Source organism: Cynocephalus volans, chromosome 1 (assembly GCF_027409185.1).
Source record: "Cynocephalus volans isolate mCynVol1 chromosome 1, mCynVol1.pri, whole genome shotgun sequence".
Taxonomy (NCBI): Eukaryota; Metazoa; Chordata; class Mammalia; order Dermoptera; family Cynocephalidae; genus Cynocephalus; species Cynocephalus volans.
Window position 1 is genome coordinate 130,814,774 of NC_084460.1, and position 19,294 is coordinate 130,834,067.

The window sequence follows — 19,294 nt, forward strand, 5'->3', positions numbered from 1 at the left end:
GCAGGATATAAGTAATTCATGCCCTGCTGCATACTAAAGCAGGAATGGTGAGGGCACTAATAAAGCAGTTACTACCTTTGATCTGTCCTGATGTCTCCCACTGCCCTGACTTCAATGTCAGTGATCTTATAATTAGAAAAAAAGATTCCTAAATGCCTACTTAATAAGTATGATAAGCCCCAGGTTACTGGTACTAAGAGAAAGTAAAAAGAACAACTACTTTTTATTTTTATTATATTCTCTCCTTCCTCTCTTTCTCTTTCTCTCTTTTGTAAGTTACAAGAAAGTAGAACAATCATGGTATATGTAACATGAAAACTACTAGATCTTTTATCAATTTCTCAGCCCTAAAAGTAGTGTAACATGCAAACAAAATATTTGTTTTGGAAGTTTTAAAAATATGTTTTAAAAAATTAAATTTTATATCAGGGAAAACTCACATTAACATAGTAAACTTACATTTATATAATATGGTTGGGAAATGGTAACTTAAAATTATTGTTGGCTGTGTATTATACGTAATGCAGTGGAAATATCTCTTGTTCACTCCTTCCAAGTTAGGGGTGCACAGTTAGAGTAATTCCTCGCCCCTTTCTACTTCTTTACTTGCTCCACCCATAGGAAGTAGATTAGTGTTATGGACTGAATGTTTGTGTCCCACCAAAATTCATATGTTGAAACTTTCTTAACCCTCAGGGTGGATGTATTTGGAGATGGGCCCTTCAAGGAAGTAATTAAGTTAAATGAGGTCTTAAGGGTGGGGCCCTGATCTGGTAAGATTAGTGTCCTTATAAGAAGAGATACCAGAGAGCTCTTTTTAATGCTCTATGGAATATTATTATCATTTGTCTTTGTAATAAATTTAACTAAAGGAAATAGAACGTTCCTCCAAAAGTGAATTGAAATGAAATGGAATTTTTTAAAAAATTAAATGGAAGTTTACTACAGTAAAAACAAATGAAATTCAGGACCAGTTTATGAATTGTCCATGCTCCTGCTTTCAAAAACATATCCCATTATTCTAAAATATAACCACAGTCAATAGCTTGTATCTTCACACACAAAAAGTTGAGTATTCTTCTGAATAACATCAATGAGTAAATATTTTTTTAAAAAATCATTTACCGATCGAAATATTTCCTTTCTAAAAAAAAAGAGAGAAATATTTCCTTTCTAGAAATCTTGAGAATCTCCTTTATTCCCTTTTGGAAGCTATCCAATAATTTAAATTAATATTCATCTCAGAATGCACCCCTGCCAATGACTACTTCCTTTCATAATCATACAAAAAACATGCATACGAGTAACTTTTGCTAAGATGTCTTTTTTTAAAAAAAAAGAGGAAAGAAAAAAGAATTTGGGAAGTACTGGGGTGAAGTAAAAGGAACACTGGACTGAGAGATCTGGTCACTAATCCCTGCTGTGTATAGATAACTAGCTGCATATTTTAGATTTTACCCCTCTAGGTCTAATGAGGGAATGCCTGGTTGAACTAACAGGTAACTGTACCTATAAAACGTGAACATCTTACACTGCCTAGAATATAAGAATGGGCATGCAGATCTTTATTAACAGATTTGCTTTTCCATTTATACTGCCTCATCTCCATTGCCTTAAGGCTTGGAATTTTAAATGCTAGATATGATGGAGATTTTCAAATTCCAGGCTTCTGAAGGAAGTGGAGATGGGTTAGATTTAGCAGCTTCTTTATCCTATTTTCTATAAATTTCCATTCTTTTTTTTGGTTCTTTATAGGGTAAGACTATTTTAATGTACCTAAATTCTCAATCTGCACACACCTAATACAAAGATAAAGATTAAATGACGTAACTGAAATCTTATTAAAATATATAAGAAATGTTTTACCTTCATCAACAGAATCTGAAGTGCTGCTTTTGTCCAGAGAAAGATATTCATTTTTATTCAAGTCCAGTGATTTTGATGGCACTCTACTTAACCTCTTTTCTGAAGTTGGTAAAGCACTCTCTTTGATTTGTTTCTCACTTTGGGGCTCCTCCTTCCCTAGCCCCTAAAAGGTAAACAATCCAGTTTAAAATTTAAAAACAGATTTTAAGCTTACATTTACAGTGAGAACTTAATATTACAGATGTTTTGAAATACTGCTCTTTGAAAAATATTTCCAGCATTTTGTTTGTTATGTTTGTATCGCATTTCCAATGCTGCTAATGTCAGCCCACAAAATATTAGTAAATAACAAATACAGTTCTGAAGTCATCTTCTTACACAGTAATGAACTACAAATTTATGCAGAATATTGTATAAAAAGGACTCACAGATTGTTAACATCATGTGACTCATTTAAGAAAAAGGGAAAGGGGACAGACAACAAAAATAAAGGGAAAATTAGTTCTTTGGGATGGGCAAGAAAGAGGATTCAAACCCAGTTAGTTTCCCCAGACAATGTCTGCCCCATCATCTTAAGGAAGAGAACTCACCCATCTCTCAAGACCAGTAACTACAGGAAAAAGGAAAGAAAATAGAGAGATAAAAGTCACATAAGAGTACATTGGAGGAAAGAAGATTAAAATGGAGATTAACTTCACAGCAAACTCATAAGAACACAATGGGCTTTGCTGTTAAGGGACTAACAGGTTAGGCATTCAATATATGATGCTATCTCTACTTTCTGGGATGATTTAATAAAGACATGTCTTTTACAATAAATGTAACGTTAGGCATCAAAGTATGAATACTATTGGTATATTAGTATTCAAGTATAATTATTATAATCAGGCTTAGTAGAACTGTATAAAAAATCTATATAAACTATATAACAAAGTACTTTCTTGCATTATCTGTATGTACACAGATGAAAGAGAGCAAAAAACATATATATATTCCTAATACTTCCTGCCCCATGAGATCCTTGAGCAGCACTGAACAGTAGAAGCAGCTCCAGGGAGGATACAGATTTCCACTGGCAACTCAGAAAGCAGCATAACAACTGGGACCCAGGACACAATTTATTAAAGGGTTATATACTACTCTAGTTACAGGAGTGATTGTTCAAGCAGGGGTTACTGCTAAAATCAAGGCTTGCTTTATTTGGAAGTTCCACACTATAAAGCAAGATGCTCGTTTAGCCAATCCAGGCCTTCTTTAATAGATGCTATGTAGAATAAGTTTCTATGTAACTCCACACTTACGGTTCTCCCCTTGTTGCTAATTAAGTTATATTTTATATTATAAAGAATATAGCTAGAAATGTATAAGAAAAGTAACAATAACTATCTTATAGTGGTTGGCATCTGGATATTTACTTCTTTGTATACTCTTCTATATTTTGTAAATTTTTACAAACAGTAATAATTTTATAACTTAAAAAACATTTTCATTTTGGAAAAAAAGTTATTTCTGACATTTTGTTATTTCCAGCTTTGTTGGAAGTGAAAATGAAGCAAAGTAAGTGACATACAATATTTGTTGACATCTGAAAATGTCACTATACTGATTTTGAATGCAAAAGGGAAAAAAGGACCAATCTCATATAACTTACATTCCATCACCTGAAAACATCTATACTAAACATCAATAAATGCATGAAAGATCTTAAAACATTAAGTTATTCTTCCACATTTCATTCCTGTACTGGGAGAAAATATGACTTCCTTTAGGGACCAAACTTGAAGCAAGAACCAAATGATTTACTATTCCAAGAGCAGGTACAAAAGGAATTTTCAGGGAGGCTATAGGAAAGACTCAAGTAAAGACCAGCAGTTCTGATAACCCAGTCCTCAAAGTCAAGGAGATTGCAAGAAATCCCCTGTCTTGTTACCTCCCCAAATTGAGTGGTTTCATCTTCTCAGTGAGACTATACAAAAAGATTAATGTCCAGAATCACCTCCCTGCACCAGTCTAAGTCCCTAAGGGTCTCCAGACAAATAAGTTTTGCAAGAAATTCACTACACAAAATCAGGCTGAGGCAGATACATAATGGTTGCCTGAAAAAGCTGATACCTTGGTGGCTTTTCACATAAACATATTCTCTTTCAGTGTTTTCCCAACATTTACTCAGAGGAGAGGCTGGGAGTTCCTTGGCGGAGGGTAGAAAAGGACCATTGCTGGCCACATGCAGACTGACCTTCAATCATAACAGCATATGGTTATTGGATACTTCATGTGTGTTAGGGACTGTTCTAAGTACTTTCGTATATAGTAACTCATTTAATGCTTATAAAAAGTCCTATGAGGTATATCCTTACTTTATAGTTGAGAAAACAAATGCAATCGTTAAGTAAATTAACTAAATTAAGGTCATATTGTTAGTAAGTGGCAGAGGTAAGATTTGAAGCCAAAGCCCTCCTCTAAACCAAAAAATTCAGCTTTGGCCCCAAACTTGCATCCCCAATCATCAGAACAAAAGCTTTCAGTAGGAGCACTCTTAGCACTCAGAATGTGGTCTCTAAATACCCACTCTTCACTAAGAAAATCTATGGCTTATTAGGAAAATGAATGATGAAAGTTTTGAGGCAGAAAATGTACAAAATGTGCTAGGGATATGTTGTTGTGCCAGAACGAAATAACGCCATTAAAGATTACCGGTCATTTCAAAAAGACAAGGTAGCCAACTGGAAGGGGCTCTGGTTAGCACAGGGAACAATCTGAATGTTAAAAAAAATAATGACTCCAAGTGACTGAAACTCATTATATAAAAAAAAAAATTGATACACTTCTAATGATACTTGAAAAAATAAAGGAAAAAACTAAACTATAAAGCCCTGTAGTTAATTGGACCTGCTTGTGTTAATAGGCATCTTAGGAAGTATATATTGTTATTCAAGCATGCTGCTCAGGCACTCATCTCCCCCTTCAAAACAGATTCTTTCCACCATACACACTACCCACCCTGGGAAAAACTCTGCTAACACAGAGTTCTCCATTTTGTTATATATTTTAATGACATTTATTCCCCTTATAAACTGATGCTCAAGGAACTGTCTCATAGCTCTGTACCTTATTCAGTTCTGAACAAAACTACATATTTTTCCCATATAACCTCTGCTATTCACAGACTTAAAACTCTCTTAGAAACTTTCTTAGAAAGCACTCAATCTCCAGAAAACAGAATAAAGTAGCAGCCCAACATCTTGAGTTATTAAACATTTTATATACAGTATTTCTATTTGATCTTATATTATGACTAACACATGGCAGTATCAGATATATTTTTAAAGGGACAACATATACTAACTCCTTTTGATGAATTTCCATCGAGTGACTCTGTTTCAGAAACTCGACTAATTGATTGACGGGTAAAACTGACTGACTTGGATAATGTTTCATCTCTCTTCCCAGAGTCATCCAAGCTGCTCCTTTCTGGGCTTCTGTAAGAAACACATCATTATACAAACATAAGGTCATCTCTACACAAATAAGTGATTTGGTCTCCTCACTGAGGTCCTTTTCTATTATAAAACATTTCGACAACAAATGGATCACTGTAATATTACCAATAAACTTTTGCTTATAAAAAGCCTATCTTCTTAAATCACATGCAAATTGACTTTTCTCAAAATAAATAAGACATGCTCATATAAAATTCTATACATTTCAAAACCATTAAAAAAAAATAACAAAGTATAAGTGGCCACAATAGCAACTAATCAAATGAATATCACTTGTTTAAATTTCAATTGCGGACAACCAGGAAGCTTCGAAAGGTGCAGGATGGATGTCTGAGTTGGACATCAGTCTGCACCAGAAGGCAGTTTTAGATCTCCTTGCATATGACTCAGTCCCAGCTGACAGGGCGAATCCCTCCCAGAAGAGGAAGCTCCTGATGTCTGAGCACAGAGTCCATTTATTAGTCCTGCCCCCTTCTTGCTCTTCTGCCCTTCTCAGCCCTAAGAATAAGGTTTAAGAAACAGCTTTCAAATGCTCATAGGGCCAATACTACAATAAATGTCCTAGAATCTGCTTTCCCTTTACCAGAGAGCAGAAAGAAAGCAAAGCATATTAAATATAAAAGGAGCACAACTGATCTAATTTCCAGTGATCAACCTTATCGAGCAATTATTATTCTCATACAATCATTGCTACGTATAGACTTAAAGCTCTTCTAAAATAAAGTAGCAGCCTGACATCTTGAACCACATTATCCTGAGGAAGAAACAGAAAAGCTAAAGGATATTTCAACCTATTTTCCTCCACCCAAATACTGAGGTCTGCTACCAAGTCACTCCTGGCCAGACAGAATGTCAGGGCTCTGAGGAGCCAAACAAGAAAAATGGCTCCTTGGGACTAGCTCACCAGCTGAGTGTCTGTACTTCAGGATTTTAAAAACGGATGTGAGAGAAATGTGAAGAAATAAAGAGAGAGGAAAGGAAGAGAGAGGAAAAGATAGGTTGAGAATGAAGGGAAAGAAGATGGAAGAGCTGAAGAAATAAAGATTTGAAACATACATTTCTTTCACAGATTGAAAGAATGGAATGAGGGTCCTGCACGTATTTTCTTAGAAAGCACTCAATCGCCAGAAGAAGAAATAGCAGCTTTGCTGGTGAACTCAGAAGGCTTCTTCTAAGAGTGTATGAAGCAATTCGTCAAAAATATTCTTTCCTTCTTCAAAGACTACAAACTTTTTGAGTTGGCAGGGAACTTGAAGATCATCTAGTTCAACTGCCTCATTTCACAGATGAGTAAAATGAGGCTCAGAAAGATGAAAAATTTCCCTGAGGTTGCTCAGCTACTTGGGGGCCCAGACTAGAATCCAAAATCTTCTTTACCACAACCCAAGGCTCAGTGCATTAGATCAATTGCTTTTCTACCTAACTCCAGTACATAAGGGAGGCTAGCAAAGTTTACAAGGAAAGTAGTACAATGGAAAATTTTAACTTTATAAAAAACTAATAAAATATACCTATGCAACCATGTAATAAAACTACAAAATATTGATGCTAAACTGAAACAATATAAATAGGATCAGCATAACCAGGAGACTACCTAGATGAGTAAAATTTTTGTACACATGTTGACTTTCAAAATATTTCCATTTTAAGATTTGCTATAGAATTTTTAAATAACAACTTTATTAAGGCATAATTCACATACCATAAAATTCACCCCATTTAAAGTGTACCCTTCAGTGGTTGACAGAGTCGTGCAACCATCATCACTATCTAATTTGATAACATTTTCATCATCCCAAACAGAAACTCTGTACCCATTAGCACGCACTTCCCATTCTCCTTTCCTCTCAGCTCGTGGCAACTGCTAATCCACTTTCCGTCTCCATGGATTTACCAATTCTGGACTCCATTTCATATACATGGAATCTCACAATATGTGCGATTTTGTGACTGGCTTTTTGACTTAGCATAATGTTTGCTATAGAATTTTAATGTATTATCTTTAGTTATTTTTATTGTTATGACGTTAATTACCATTGGACAAAATGCACTTTTACTTATACAGGTTAATAAAAATATCCACTCTTCTAAAGAACCTCACCAGTCAAAAATAACCTTTCTCCATTTTAATTTCTTTATCACATTATCTTCACTCCTTTATGGCCCTTGCCTTTTTCTACCTTGTATTGCAATTACTTGCATTCCCACAGTACTATAAGCTCCTTTCATGAATGTATTCAATATTTATTCAGTGCCAGCCACGTGCCAAGCACTATGCTAGGGAATGAGGAAAAGTTATATTAACGTTGTATCCCTCAAAACACCTGCCATCTAATTTACTTTATTGTCATCCATAAGCTAAGATTTCACTAGGTACTTCTCCAGGTCCTTAATAAAAAGACTTACAAAAACCAAGATTTAAGCAAATCCTAGGTGACATAGTTACATTTGCCTACATATCCCATATTTGCTTTCCTATTTAGCAAATTATTCTCTGTCCCCACCTTTCAGCCCATTCCTTCACAGAGAACAAAGAGGCATACTGCTCCCAAGGATGAATAAATAGAAATTCAGAATTAATAAAATGTAAAATAATTCTGCTCTGACTAATGATTAATAAATCTTGACTTTTCAAAACATTTTGCTGTACCTTGGCTGCACATTATCCTCGATCGACAGTGACAAGTTTTCCATCTCTTCAGCATTTAAGCCTAGCTCAGTGCCATAGTTCTGCTGGAGCAGCTGCCAGAATTCCTGTCGAGACAGGCTCTAAAATGATAGAAAATTTACACTGGGTATTGGAAAATATAAAAGTTAATATAATATAGTGATTCAAAACAGGAATTTTGAAGTCAAAATAACCTGTTGTGTAGCTACGCGGTGTGTGGCTTTGGTAGTTATTTGACCTTTCTATACCTCCATTTCCTGTATCTATAAAAACGGGTTGATGTGAGGAGTAAAGAAAATGATGATTTTTAAGTGCATAATATAATAACTACTGTAAATGGGAGGTAAAAATGTTTAAAATTTTCTTTTTATAAAATTGTTTGTTCATAGTTTCTGGCAATTACTGAACTGCAGTTTCAATTCTGCAATCCAACAAGTCTACCATGACCACTGTATCACCATTCAGAGTCCTAAATGTCAGCTAAGAGTCCTTCCTCTTAATCCCTAATGTATCTGAATATTTTAACCACTTTTAAAACCTTATACATAAGTAAACTTTAAATTATATTTTCCTAAAATATAAAATGCAAGAGGCTGGACTTCAGAATATTTCTTTTGATTTAATAAAGTCCAGCTTGTTCTTCCTTTGTAGGTAGCATATCAGTGTTAAAATCATCAAATACAACAAACTCAAGCATTACATAGCAAAACAAAAACAATATTATGATAACAATGGTCTTATTTCTAGGAACATTATAGATAATTACATGATTAAGTAAGGTAGAGGGAGGCAGTATAACACTTGAAGCAATTGTTGGCAAGATTCTCTCTCTCATTCCTTCAACAGCTACTTATTTAGTACCTACCAAATGTGTATCACTGCACTAGATGCTAAGGGAGATGAAAGTGATGCAGAAGTTAAGTTCCTGGTCCTCAAACAACTTAAAATATAGCTGAAGAGACATGGGACACTCTTAAGTAAAGTTAAATCAGACAAGATATAATATGATCATGCACTAAAGTACTGGTAGAATTAACATGATATGAAAGCTTAAAGGAAGGAAATATTACAGTGGTTTAGGGTGATCAGATAAGGCTTCATTTAGAGAAGAGTTTTCAGCTGAACTGAAAGGATATGAATGGGGGAATGGAGAAATGAGAAGAGCTGGGGAGAGGGAAACAAGAATAAAAACACAGAATAAACATATGAACATAAGTAATATTTGATTTGAAGTCAGTTAATAGTTTATCAGCCTAACTGGACTAAAAATTTTAAGTTGAGAAATAGTAGAGATAAATACAGATTTAACAGGGCCAAAATGTACAGATGCCTTGAATTCCTCCCTAATATTCCCTACAACAAATACCACTTCCTTTTAATTTTCCTTCTTTCTTCTTTCAGTCTAATAGCTATAGTATCTTTGTTTGTTATGTTATACTAGATGAATTTCCTTACATTTCACAGAATCTCAAAGAGATTAAGAACAAAATTAGTACACTTTAGACCATAGTCTCAATCTGCCATGCCTAGGTTACTAGGATTCCACAAGAGTAGCTGATGAAAATTCAGATGTTATTATCAGTATTTCAAAAAGTCAAAAATACCCAAATAGGTACCTACAATAAAGCTATGTGAGCTAAGTTAAAGGGCAAGCCTCTTTGTTTTAAGCTGAATTATATTAACCTAGAATGGATATCTCAGGCTAAGAAACTCTCGCTGGAAATAACGTATGTCTAAAAAATGGTAATGTTCTAACATTTATTATTTAATATACAACACTTATTTGGTAAACAAAGTCATTTGAAGCATAGTGTCTATAGAAGAAAAATAAAAAGGATCATTAGTGGTAGAAAAAGTTAAGGAATCACTGTGCTTGATCCTAAAGGAATCTCCACAATTTTTTTTTTCTGACTTTCATACTAGAAGAGTCATTTGTGAACTTTTTTCACAATAACAGCTCATAATACTAATTAAATCATTCTTCCAAAAATATTATCTTTGAAATATTTTTAGTGTCATAAAAAGATGGGTAACTTTATAAAGAGAAGCAAGCAATATTTCAATACACTTATGTAAGATCGATCTTTCATAAAAACTTTTCTGAAATAATAAGTATCAAACTATTCCAAAGACAGACTAAAGCAAATAGATAAACCAACGATGAATACTCAGACAGCTTCCTTACAATGAAACTCAATAGATAAAACACTAACCACTAAAATACAATTTTATTTGACTACCTAAATAAATGTTTTAAATATCTTATCAAATACTGTCAGGAAGTTAATAGGGTAATTTCAATACAGTTTTTGATCTATTAACATATAAATAACAAAATAGAACTCAATTCACCATCTTGCAGACTTCCTAATTTGTTAAAAATGACTTTTTCTACAAAGTTGTCCAGTTGTCATAAAAATGTGGTTATTTACAGCAATGCTAATCATTCAAACCTGAATGCACAGCCTGATATTCATTATTCTTTCAATTATCAGCAGCAGAACCAACCTGCCTGTGAAACCTTAAAAAAACCCTAAATTTTAAACAAAAGCCGATCACCTACCTGGGAACAAAGGACAGTTTTCCCGTTTCAGCCTACAGAGTAGTTTAACAAAATAAAGATGAGCCAAGCAGTAATCAGATAAGGCTCAAAAGACAGATCAATTTCTGGTCCAGGAAGCTTTGTGTTCTAAATAAGCTACAAAGTCTTCATCGCAGCAGAGCTGCAAATATTTAATGACAACTATGTAAAATCATTGCTTCAATCTCCTAACTTTGTATAAAAAGCTTTTGCTTATAAAAGACAAGTTCTAATGTAGTTAAAAGCACATTATTTGTCACTTCCTGGTTTGTAGTATCAGCACTCTTTCCAAGGTTGCAAGTCAGAATGCAGAATTGGAAGTTATACCTTGCTCTACAGGTTCCTAAGCCACTCCTACTAGAAGAGAATAGGTAAACAGGGTTTTATTAAAGGGACAGTTCCCAATTTCTCCTGATCTACACACAGGTTAGAAACAAAACGCAAATGAAAATATCTCGCTCATGCTCACTTAATGTAAAACACTTAATGCAATATTATTTTAATCTCATTTTAAAAATTAACTGTGTTAAGGGTTAAATTTTCTCCTCCATGCTAGTACTTTCTATTCAATTCTGGCAATGTCATAATTACTTCTTCATATACTACTTCTTCAGTACTGATGCAACATTCCCAGCAGAACCCTGCATTAACCCTTTATTTCTATCAAAGGTTATAACTCTTGAGTATTGTAAGTGAAATGTCATGAAACAGCAGGAAGAGCCAGCTATTCAGATGGAGCTATTCCAGTAAGCAGTTGGCATATCTTTCATCATTGAAAAGTCTAAGGTAACATCTTGATTACTTAATATCCTTTGAGAATATTTCTAACTTTACTTCAGAATTATTTCCTGGCAGGGACCTGAACTGTAATAAACACTACAGAGAGTCTTACCTACCAATTCCAATTTATTTCTCAGAAGGAAAGTTTTTTTCCTAAATGGAAAATCCAAACATGTCCTAATTTCTACCTAGTTGTACCATTTAATTTAGTAAAGTGTGTAGACAGGTCAAATGTTACTTGATGAACTGCAAGGATCAACCTATGGTGGACTGCTAAAATCTAATCATTTTATCTTTTTTTTTACAGTGGCAGAATGAGAGAGCAGAATGACACTGGAGAATATCACTCACTGAAATGAAGAAAATGTGCTATGAGAACTAGCTTCCACTGCCTAAAACCTAGTGCTTTTAGCATATTATGATGGTTCTCATTGAATGAAACTGTACATAAATATACTTACTCTATATGGTGAACAAATAGCCATGAGAAAAATATACATTAACCGTACTGTGATTAATATTTATATACTTTTTTGCTAAATATAAAAATCCCTATAGCAAACCACTGGTATATACAGCAGAGCTAAATTTAGTAAACTGAAGAGGGGAAATAGAACTAGAACTAAACCCCAAAAAAGCCTGACATACAAAGGGTAAATAGAACAGTGGCCAGCAAAAAAGATTGAGGGAAATACCAGAGAGGTAAGAGGAAAGTCCAAAAAGAATGACATCATAGAAGTCGAGGGAAGCAGGTGTTTCCAAATGGAGGGAGTGTTCGACGGTGTCCAGTGCTGCCAAAGGTCATGTAAGATGAGCATGTGACAAGCCAAGTGCAAACATCCAGAGGAGTAGGGCACCCTGGCAAGCCAGTTCACCACAACTAGTGTGTGTGTTGGAGGGTGGAGGAGGGAGAAGAGTCAGTGAGGAAGAAGGAAACATCCAGGTCACGAAGAGCCTTGTATGCCATGTTAAAGAATATGGATTACATTGTCAGAATATAAAAAGCCACCCTAGTGGTTTCACATAGAAAAGTAACAAATTCAGAATTGTGAATTTAAGAGACACACTTTAAAAACTACTACTACTTGGCAACAACCTCAAGGACAGACTAGGGTGTTAAAAAGAGATAGTAGGGCCGAGTGGCGCACTCGGGAGAGAGCGGCGCTGGGAGCGCTGCGACGCTCCCGCCGCCGGTTCGGATCCTATATAGGACTGGCCGGTGCACTCACTGGCTGAGTGCCGGTCACGAAAAAAAGACAAAAAAAAAAAGAGAGATAGTAAAGAGACTACTGTAATGGTTCAAGTGGAAATGATGAGGGCCTTGGTGACCAACTAGAAAAGAGGTAAGAGACAAGGATATGCCCAGGTTTCTGGCTTGGGTGACTGGGTAGGAGATGGTATGGATCAATGACCAGGGGATAATAGGTGGAGGAGTTCTGCCCACAAAAAGGTAAGAAAGAAGGGGAACTATAAGAATCCAAATACTTCTATACTGCCAGGCAAACAGAAAGGTGACCGAAGGGTGTCATATTTCTCAGGTGTGTTGGGTGAAAATACATATAGCAAATGTAACTAAAACAGTTAGCAAGTTTACATTATTTTTTCCTGGTAGGTTTGAATGTTGCATTTATTAGATTTATAGCACTACTGGAAAACTTCTAGAATGCCAACTTCAAAAGGAATGATCATAGGCTGCCCAGTTAGCTTAGTTGGTTAGAGTGTGGTGTTGGTAAAAGGTCAAGGGTTCAGATCTCTGTACCAGCCAGCTGCCAAAAAAAAAAAAAAAAAAAGGAATGATCATTGGAGAGTGGCATAAGGAAGCACAAGAGGATTTGATAAAGTTGAGCCATTTACAAGAGAAGACTGGATGAGACTTCCAATAGGTCTCACAGAGTGAAATTAGCTTTGTAAACTGGCCACTATTTGGAGAGTGGCCTCCGCACTGTCAGTGTCCTAGAGTTGGGCTCAGATAGGCTGACTTAAATAAGCCACATTCACAAACTGCATGTACTTGTTCAGTTGAAAATATACTAAGGCATAGTGAGGAATATTCCTTTCCAGTGACCAGAAATCTTTTGTTTTACCAGCCAGGGCACCTGAATACCTTGGAAGTCAGAATTGTAATCAGAACATTGCACAACAAGCGTAAAATATGAGCAAAGGTAGAAAACTTTAAAGGACAATTTACTATGACATTGGTGGGACATGATGATTCATCTCTGTGTTATCTTCATACACCTCCCTACTGATCAAAGTCTGCCTCTGTGACTCTGCTTTTCTATCCTAAGTCCTAAATCTTTGGCCTAAGTCTGAGCAACGCCCCCTGGAGACTGGCATATTCTTTCCTGATACACACTAATACACTCAATCAACTTTTATAACTTTTTTCCCCCAACACACCTGAGGAATAGGACACCCTACTGTGCACCCTTCTATTTAGTGATTTCCAAACTGGAAGCTAGAGTGGGTGGAATTTGGAGAGGGTGAATCTGTAAACAGTTAAAAAGTTCCCCTCATTACCTCACCCCTAAATTTAACACATGCCACCTCCTTCTGCCCTTTGGGAATAAGCCTGAAAGCCACTCTGTCTGCTCAAGCCTTAAAATTTTAAATGAGTGGAGATTCCTGCTCTATTAGGCCCTGGATTCACATATTCACTTTCCGAGCATACTTTTAAGTTTCCAAGGAGAGCTAGCTTCCCCGTAGCCCCCATGTACTGGCAAGAGAGAACACTATTATCTCTATGAGAGAAAAACTGTACAAAAAGTAAATGTTGATTCTGTATACATCCTGCCTATATTATTTATACCAGTAATCCTAAATACAGTAATACAATAATATCAGTAGAAATATGAAAGGATTATCTGAGCTTTAGTCAAAAAATCTTTTAAATATTAACCCTTGTTACTACCAATAACCTTTTATGAGGGTACTTCAAAAAGTTCGTGGGAAGATTCATATAAGTTTTCCATTCTGTTTTTCCACTAACTTTTTGAAGTACTCATATATACACCTTATTTCCCTAGTAATTCTGGGAGACAGAAAATAACATTTCTTTCAGCAACTGAGGATATGTTAGTGTTTCAGGATAATCATTTGCTTATAACTGTACATACTGAACAGTTAAGGAAATTGAGTTAAATATACCTGGAACCTAGGGCATTCCCTGAATGTTGTTTCTGAAACTAAATTTGCCTATGTTTTCTCCCGATCCTTTGCATTTTCCTTGAGCAAAGTGAGTTTAAAATGTCTTGTGAATTAAGATTAGTGATTATTTGAACTCTAAATTATTGAAATTCTACTAAATTGAGTCGCTCAAAAAGTATTTATTGAGCATCTGCTAAGTGTCATATATAATTTTTTGTCCACACTGGCATACTTTTCAGAGTAAAGGAGGGTACAATCAATATGTACTTTGACAGAGACTTAAACCCAGACAGTTCCAGGCTGTACTGGGTAAATCAGATGTATGCCAAACCAGCTATAAACCAGCTCAGTAAACACTGAGCTTGTCACTAGACATACAACAGTGAACAAGACAGACATGGTCCTTGTCCTCGAGGTGTTTATAGTCTAGCAAAGAGAACAGAAGCAGAGCAAAGAATTGTAATTGAAATAAATGTTTTTTTTTAAAAAGTGTAAGATGTTATAGAAAGGTGAAAGAATGGACCTGACTTCAGGTTTATTAATAAGTTTGTTAGAACTAGGGGTGGGAATAAGGGGTCACAGTTTCCAGGCAGAAAGAACATGTGTGAAGACCTAATACAGAAAAAAAAAAAAATGCAGAACATTTAAGCCAAGAACGGGGAGAGTATATTGAGATGTGGCTGGAGTGGTGGGCTGGGGCCAGATTATGCGGTCCCTATATAACATTTCAGATTTTGATTTCAAGGGCAATAGATATTAAGCATGAAGCTAAAATAAGCAGGAATATTTTTTAAAAAACATAACTTTGGCTGTAGTATTGTTTAGGGTTTGACAAACTGTTTCTTAAAGGACCCTATAGTAAATATTTTAGGTGTTGTGGGCCATATGGTCTCTGTTACAACTACTCAACTCTGCTGTTGCAGTATAAAAGCAGCCATACACATAAACAAATGAGCTTGGCTGTATTCCAATAAAACTTTATTTAGGGACACTAAAATTTGAATTTCATATAATTGCCACATGTCATAAAATATTATTCTTTTGATTTTTTTTTAGTCATTTAAAAATGTAAAACCATTCCTCACATGCAGAGCAAACAAAAACAGGATGCAGGACTGTCTGGCTGGCTCTGGTATAGAACATGGAAGTGGGGTACTGACTTAGACTGAGCAAAGTTGCTGAGGGGTGGTGTGGGGTGGAGAAAGGCCTAGGACTTATCTTGAACCATGGTTGCACAGTTCTTTACAAAAGACTGAGAAAACATCAATTGTTTGTATCAAAGAATGGTCCTGCCACTATCCTCTGGCCCCACAAATCCCAGAAACTCAATGTGCTGTCTAGAAAAAGGATACTATCCTTAGCTGTGAATTAAGCTGAAATGCTAGAAATTACTTCATGAATGATCATACTGACAGTCTAAACACATGTCTAAACATTGAGGATTTATGTTATGCTAAGTTAAATATTGAAAATAAACTGTCTTTTCTGAAGCAATGCATCTAAGGAGTCTTATAAATGAAAAAAATGGTTATTTTAAAAACATTCTTTTTCAAAGTCACCAGATTTGGCTCTAGCTCTTTCCCACTTTTGTGGATTTATTTTACTGGAAAAATGAAACACACACATGATTTTATAATCATTTTGTATCATTTACTTAAATAATCTTTTTCCTAGATTAATTTGCTTTGTTTTTAATGCCTTCTCATGCAAGAAGTAAGCAGAAGTAACACACAAGAGTACTTCAAAAAATTCATGGATTCATATTATCTTTTAATTCTATTTTTCCACAAACTTTCTGAAGTACTCTCAAATTTACTTTTATTCTCAGACTCCCTAATTGCAAGTAAAAATGAATATAACATTCTGAATTTAAATTCTCCACAAATATTTTGAATATATATAAAATGTATTATTCAAATTACTTATAAAGTTGTTTTTATAAAATTTCATAGTTATGCTGGGTATTTTATGAATTTGGGGGTTTTTTCTTTACCTGTTTTCAGAGTGTTACACAGATCAAGAAATCTAATCAATGTGGCTTTATCACTTTAAAAAACTAGAAGGCAACTGAAGCTTGTAAAATTATAGACAATACATACCACCACTACACCAAGCACCTGTCATTGTGCATGGCACCTAACACTTCATAAGTGGAAGTTGCTATTATTGTTATAGATACTAGTGTGCTTTTTAAAATAACATCATTCTTCAAATATCACTAGGAGAACACACACAAAAAAGTGGTTGTTTGTTTTTTCTAGTTCCTTTTCTGGGTGAATTCTACAGTGTTTAAAATTCCAGTCAGGGCAGTTTTAAAACTGACAACTCACTTTCAACTTTAAGTTATGTATAGTATTTAGCACATAATACATGTTTAGACATTGATTTTTGTCCTTTCTTTTTCATTAAAGTGCAGACCTCAGTTTCTGCCTCTGCTCATCTGTAAACTTGAGCTTTATCATTTCCCTGGAGGTATTAGTTTTTATAAGGATGCATCCCAATTTACTCCCATGTGATAAACACTAATGTGATTTATAGAGGACACTCAGATCCAGTGTATAACCAAGTGCAGGTTGCCATAGCAGTCTCTGCCTCCTTGTTAGAACAAGGGAAAGCACCTTACCATTCCCAGAGCACTCTACAACTGGGTATTCGGGGGTAGGATTAGCCAGGTCCCTAGGGCAATTCTGGAATTTTCAGCCCGTCCCAGTAAAAGAAGCCCACGGTAATTATGACAACGGATCTGAATGTGATGAGCCTGGCGTGGGTGAAAGAGGCTTCCTTCCAGCAGCATTACCTGGAAGGGTGCAGTGGAGTTGCGGGGCAGTATGCCTCGGTGCGCCCGCTCCACGACCTCGTCAGCGGCGCGCAGGCTGCCCTGAGCATCGCCCAGGCCAGAAGCACCGGCATGGGGCTCCAGCGAGACAGGGTGCCCATAAGCCTGGAGACTTAGTGGGGGTGGAGAAGGTTGGACTGGTGGCTTCCCAGCCAGTCACGTCTATTCCCTTCCTGAGGGTTGAAGGGGCTGGGCTTGGCAAGCTCCCCCCACCGCTTCTCTCCTCTCTCCCTTCCAACTCCCGACATCCAGGCCACTTCTCCCCTGCACTCTGGCTAAGTGAAAACATCCTAGTAGGGCGCTGCGTGGAAGAACCTGTCCTCCGCGCCTAAGCTCAAAAGGCCATTCAATCCAGAGAGTCCTGGAGGCCAAAATTTGTCCACTCCAGTCGGGGGTATAGCTGGGAAGTCTCAGGGAGGAGAGGAGGTTAAGTTCCCGCCTGTGATGTTTAAGCTCCCGCAGTAAAGCAGCCTTTCTTGGCCTCAGCGGGGTTGTCCTTCGCAGCCGCACGTGTCTGCCGCTGCCTCCGCGACGCGACGCTGCCTCTGCTGAGCTGTTGGCCCCCCAGCCTGGGCCCAGCCGTCGCTGGCCGCCCCGCCCTTCTCGCTGCTGCTGCGGCAGCCTGCACCCGACCTGGCCATGCGCCTGACCCTTCTGGCTGCTCCGTGTGCGCGTGGTCTCCTGCAGCCTCCGTGGTCTCCTGCAGCCTCCCTGGCCTTGCCTGAGGCTGTGGCTGCGGGGCGCTGCTCACTATATGAGACAAAGCTTTTGTTGAACTCCTGAGTGTTGAAGTTAAGGAGGAAATGAAAATCCTGAAGCCTAAGTCCTCCCCAAGAAGTCTGGAGGTTGAGAGCTGGAAATGAATGGGACAAGTTAAATCAGTGTGGAAAGCTGCGGAGAGGGGAGGGATCACTGTCACCTTCAACATTAACAATAGCATCCTGCAAACAGTCGATGGTGAGGAGAAGCCCTCACAAGGGCAGAAGGTTGAAGAACAGGAACCTGAGCTGACATCAACTCCCACTTTCGTGGTCTAAGTTACAGAGAACGATGGCAAGAAGGCCCTAGTGCTGGACAGTCACTATCCAGAGGATGAGGTCAGACAAGAAGAGGAGGCTGAGAGTGACATTTTCTCTATCAGGGAAGTTAGCTTTCAGTCCACCACGAGTCTGAATGGAAGGACACTAATTGCACACTCAACACAGATTCCTTGTATGACCATCTAAAGGATTTCCTTGCAGACCAAGGAGTAAACTACCGTTTTAATTAAAATTCTTTGCCTTACTGCATGGAAATACCCACTTTGTTTTTAGGTCTTAAGATACCTTCTCAGCTTGGTGGGCATTTTGTCTGCTCCACCTTCAGACAATGTGCTTCTGGATTTGGTTTGCTAATATTTTGTTGAGGATTTTTGTGTCTATATTCATCAGGGATCACGGTCTGCACTTTTCTCATAATGTTCTTTGTCTGGTTTTAGTATCAAATTAATATGTATTGGACTCACAGAGTTACCTGTGAAGTGTTCCCTCCTCTTCTCTTTCTGGAATACTATGGGCTTACTTCAAAAAGTTCATGAAAAAGTAGAATTAAAAGGTAATACAAATATTTCCATAAACTTTTTGAAGTACCCTCATATATGAAGGATTGGTGTTCTTTCTACTGTTAACATTTGGTAGAATTCACCAATGAAGCCATCTGGGTCTGGGCTTCTCTTCGTGGGTAGATTTTTGATTACTAATCTCTTTCCTTGTTATAGGTCTACTCAGATTTTCTATTTCTTCTTAAGTCAGTTTTGGCAGTTTGTGTCCATTTAATTTAGGGTAACTAATTTGTTGGCATTCAATTGTTCATAATATTTCCTTATAACCTCTATTTTCATAAGGTCAATAGTAATGTCATCACTTTCACTCCTGAAT

The 19,294-nt window shown here is 36.7% G+C and overlaps 1 protein-coding gene and 1 pseudogene across 1 annotated transcript in view; one reads left to right on the forward strand and one right to left on the reverse strand.

Moving 5' to 3' along the window:
* GRAMD1C (GRAM domain containing 1C) overlaps positions 1-19,294 on the reverse strand; it is a 95,745-nt gene that overhangs the window by 23,307 nt on the left and 53,144 nt on the right. Inside the window, exons 7-9 of the mRNA XM_063111377.1 lie at positions 8,017-8,135; positions 5,213-5,345; positions 1,867-2,029 (exon numbers count right to left, since the gene is read on the reverse strand). Of these exons, the coding sequence (XP_062967447.1) occupies positions 1,867-2,029; positions 5,213-5,345; positions 8,017-8,135 (415 nt within the window). The remainder of the gene's footprint in view (positions 1-1,866; positions 2,030-5,212; positions 5,346-8,016; positions 8,136-19,294) is intronic.
* Positions 17,274-18,648, forward strand: LOC134387004 (complement component 1 Q subcomponent-binding protein, mitochondrial-like; annotated as a pseudogene).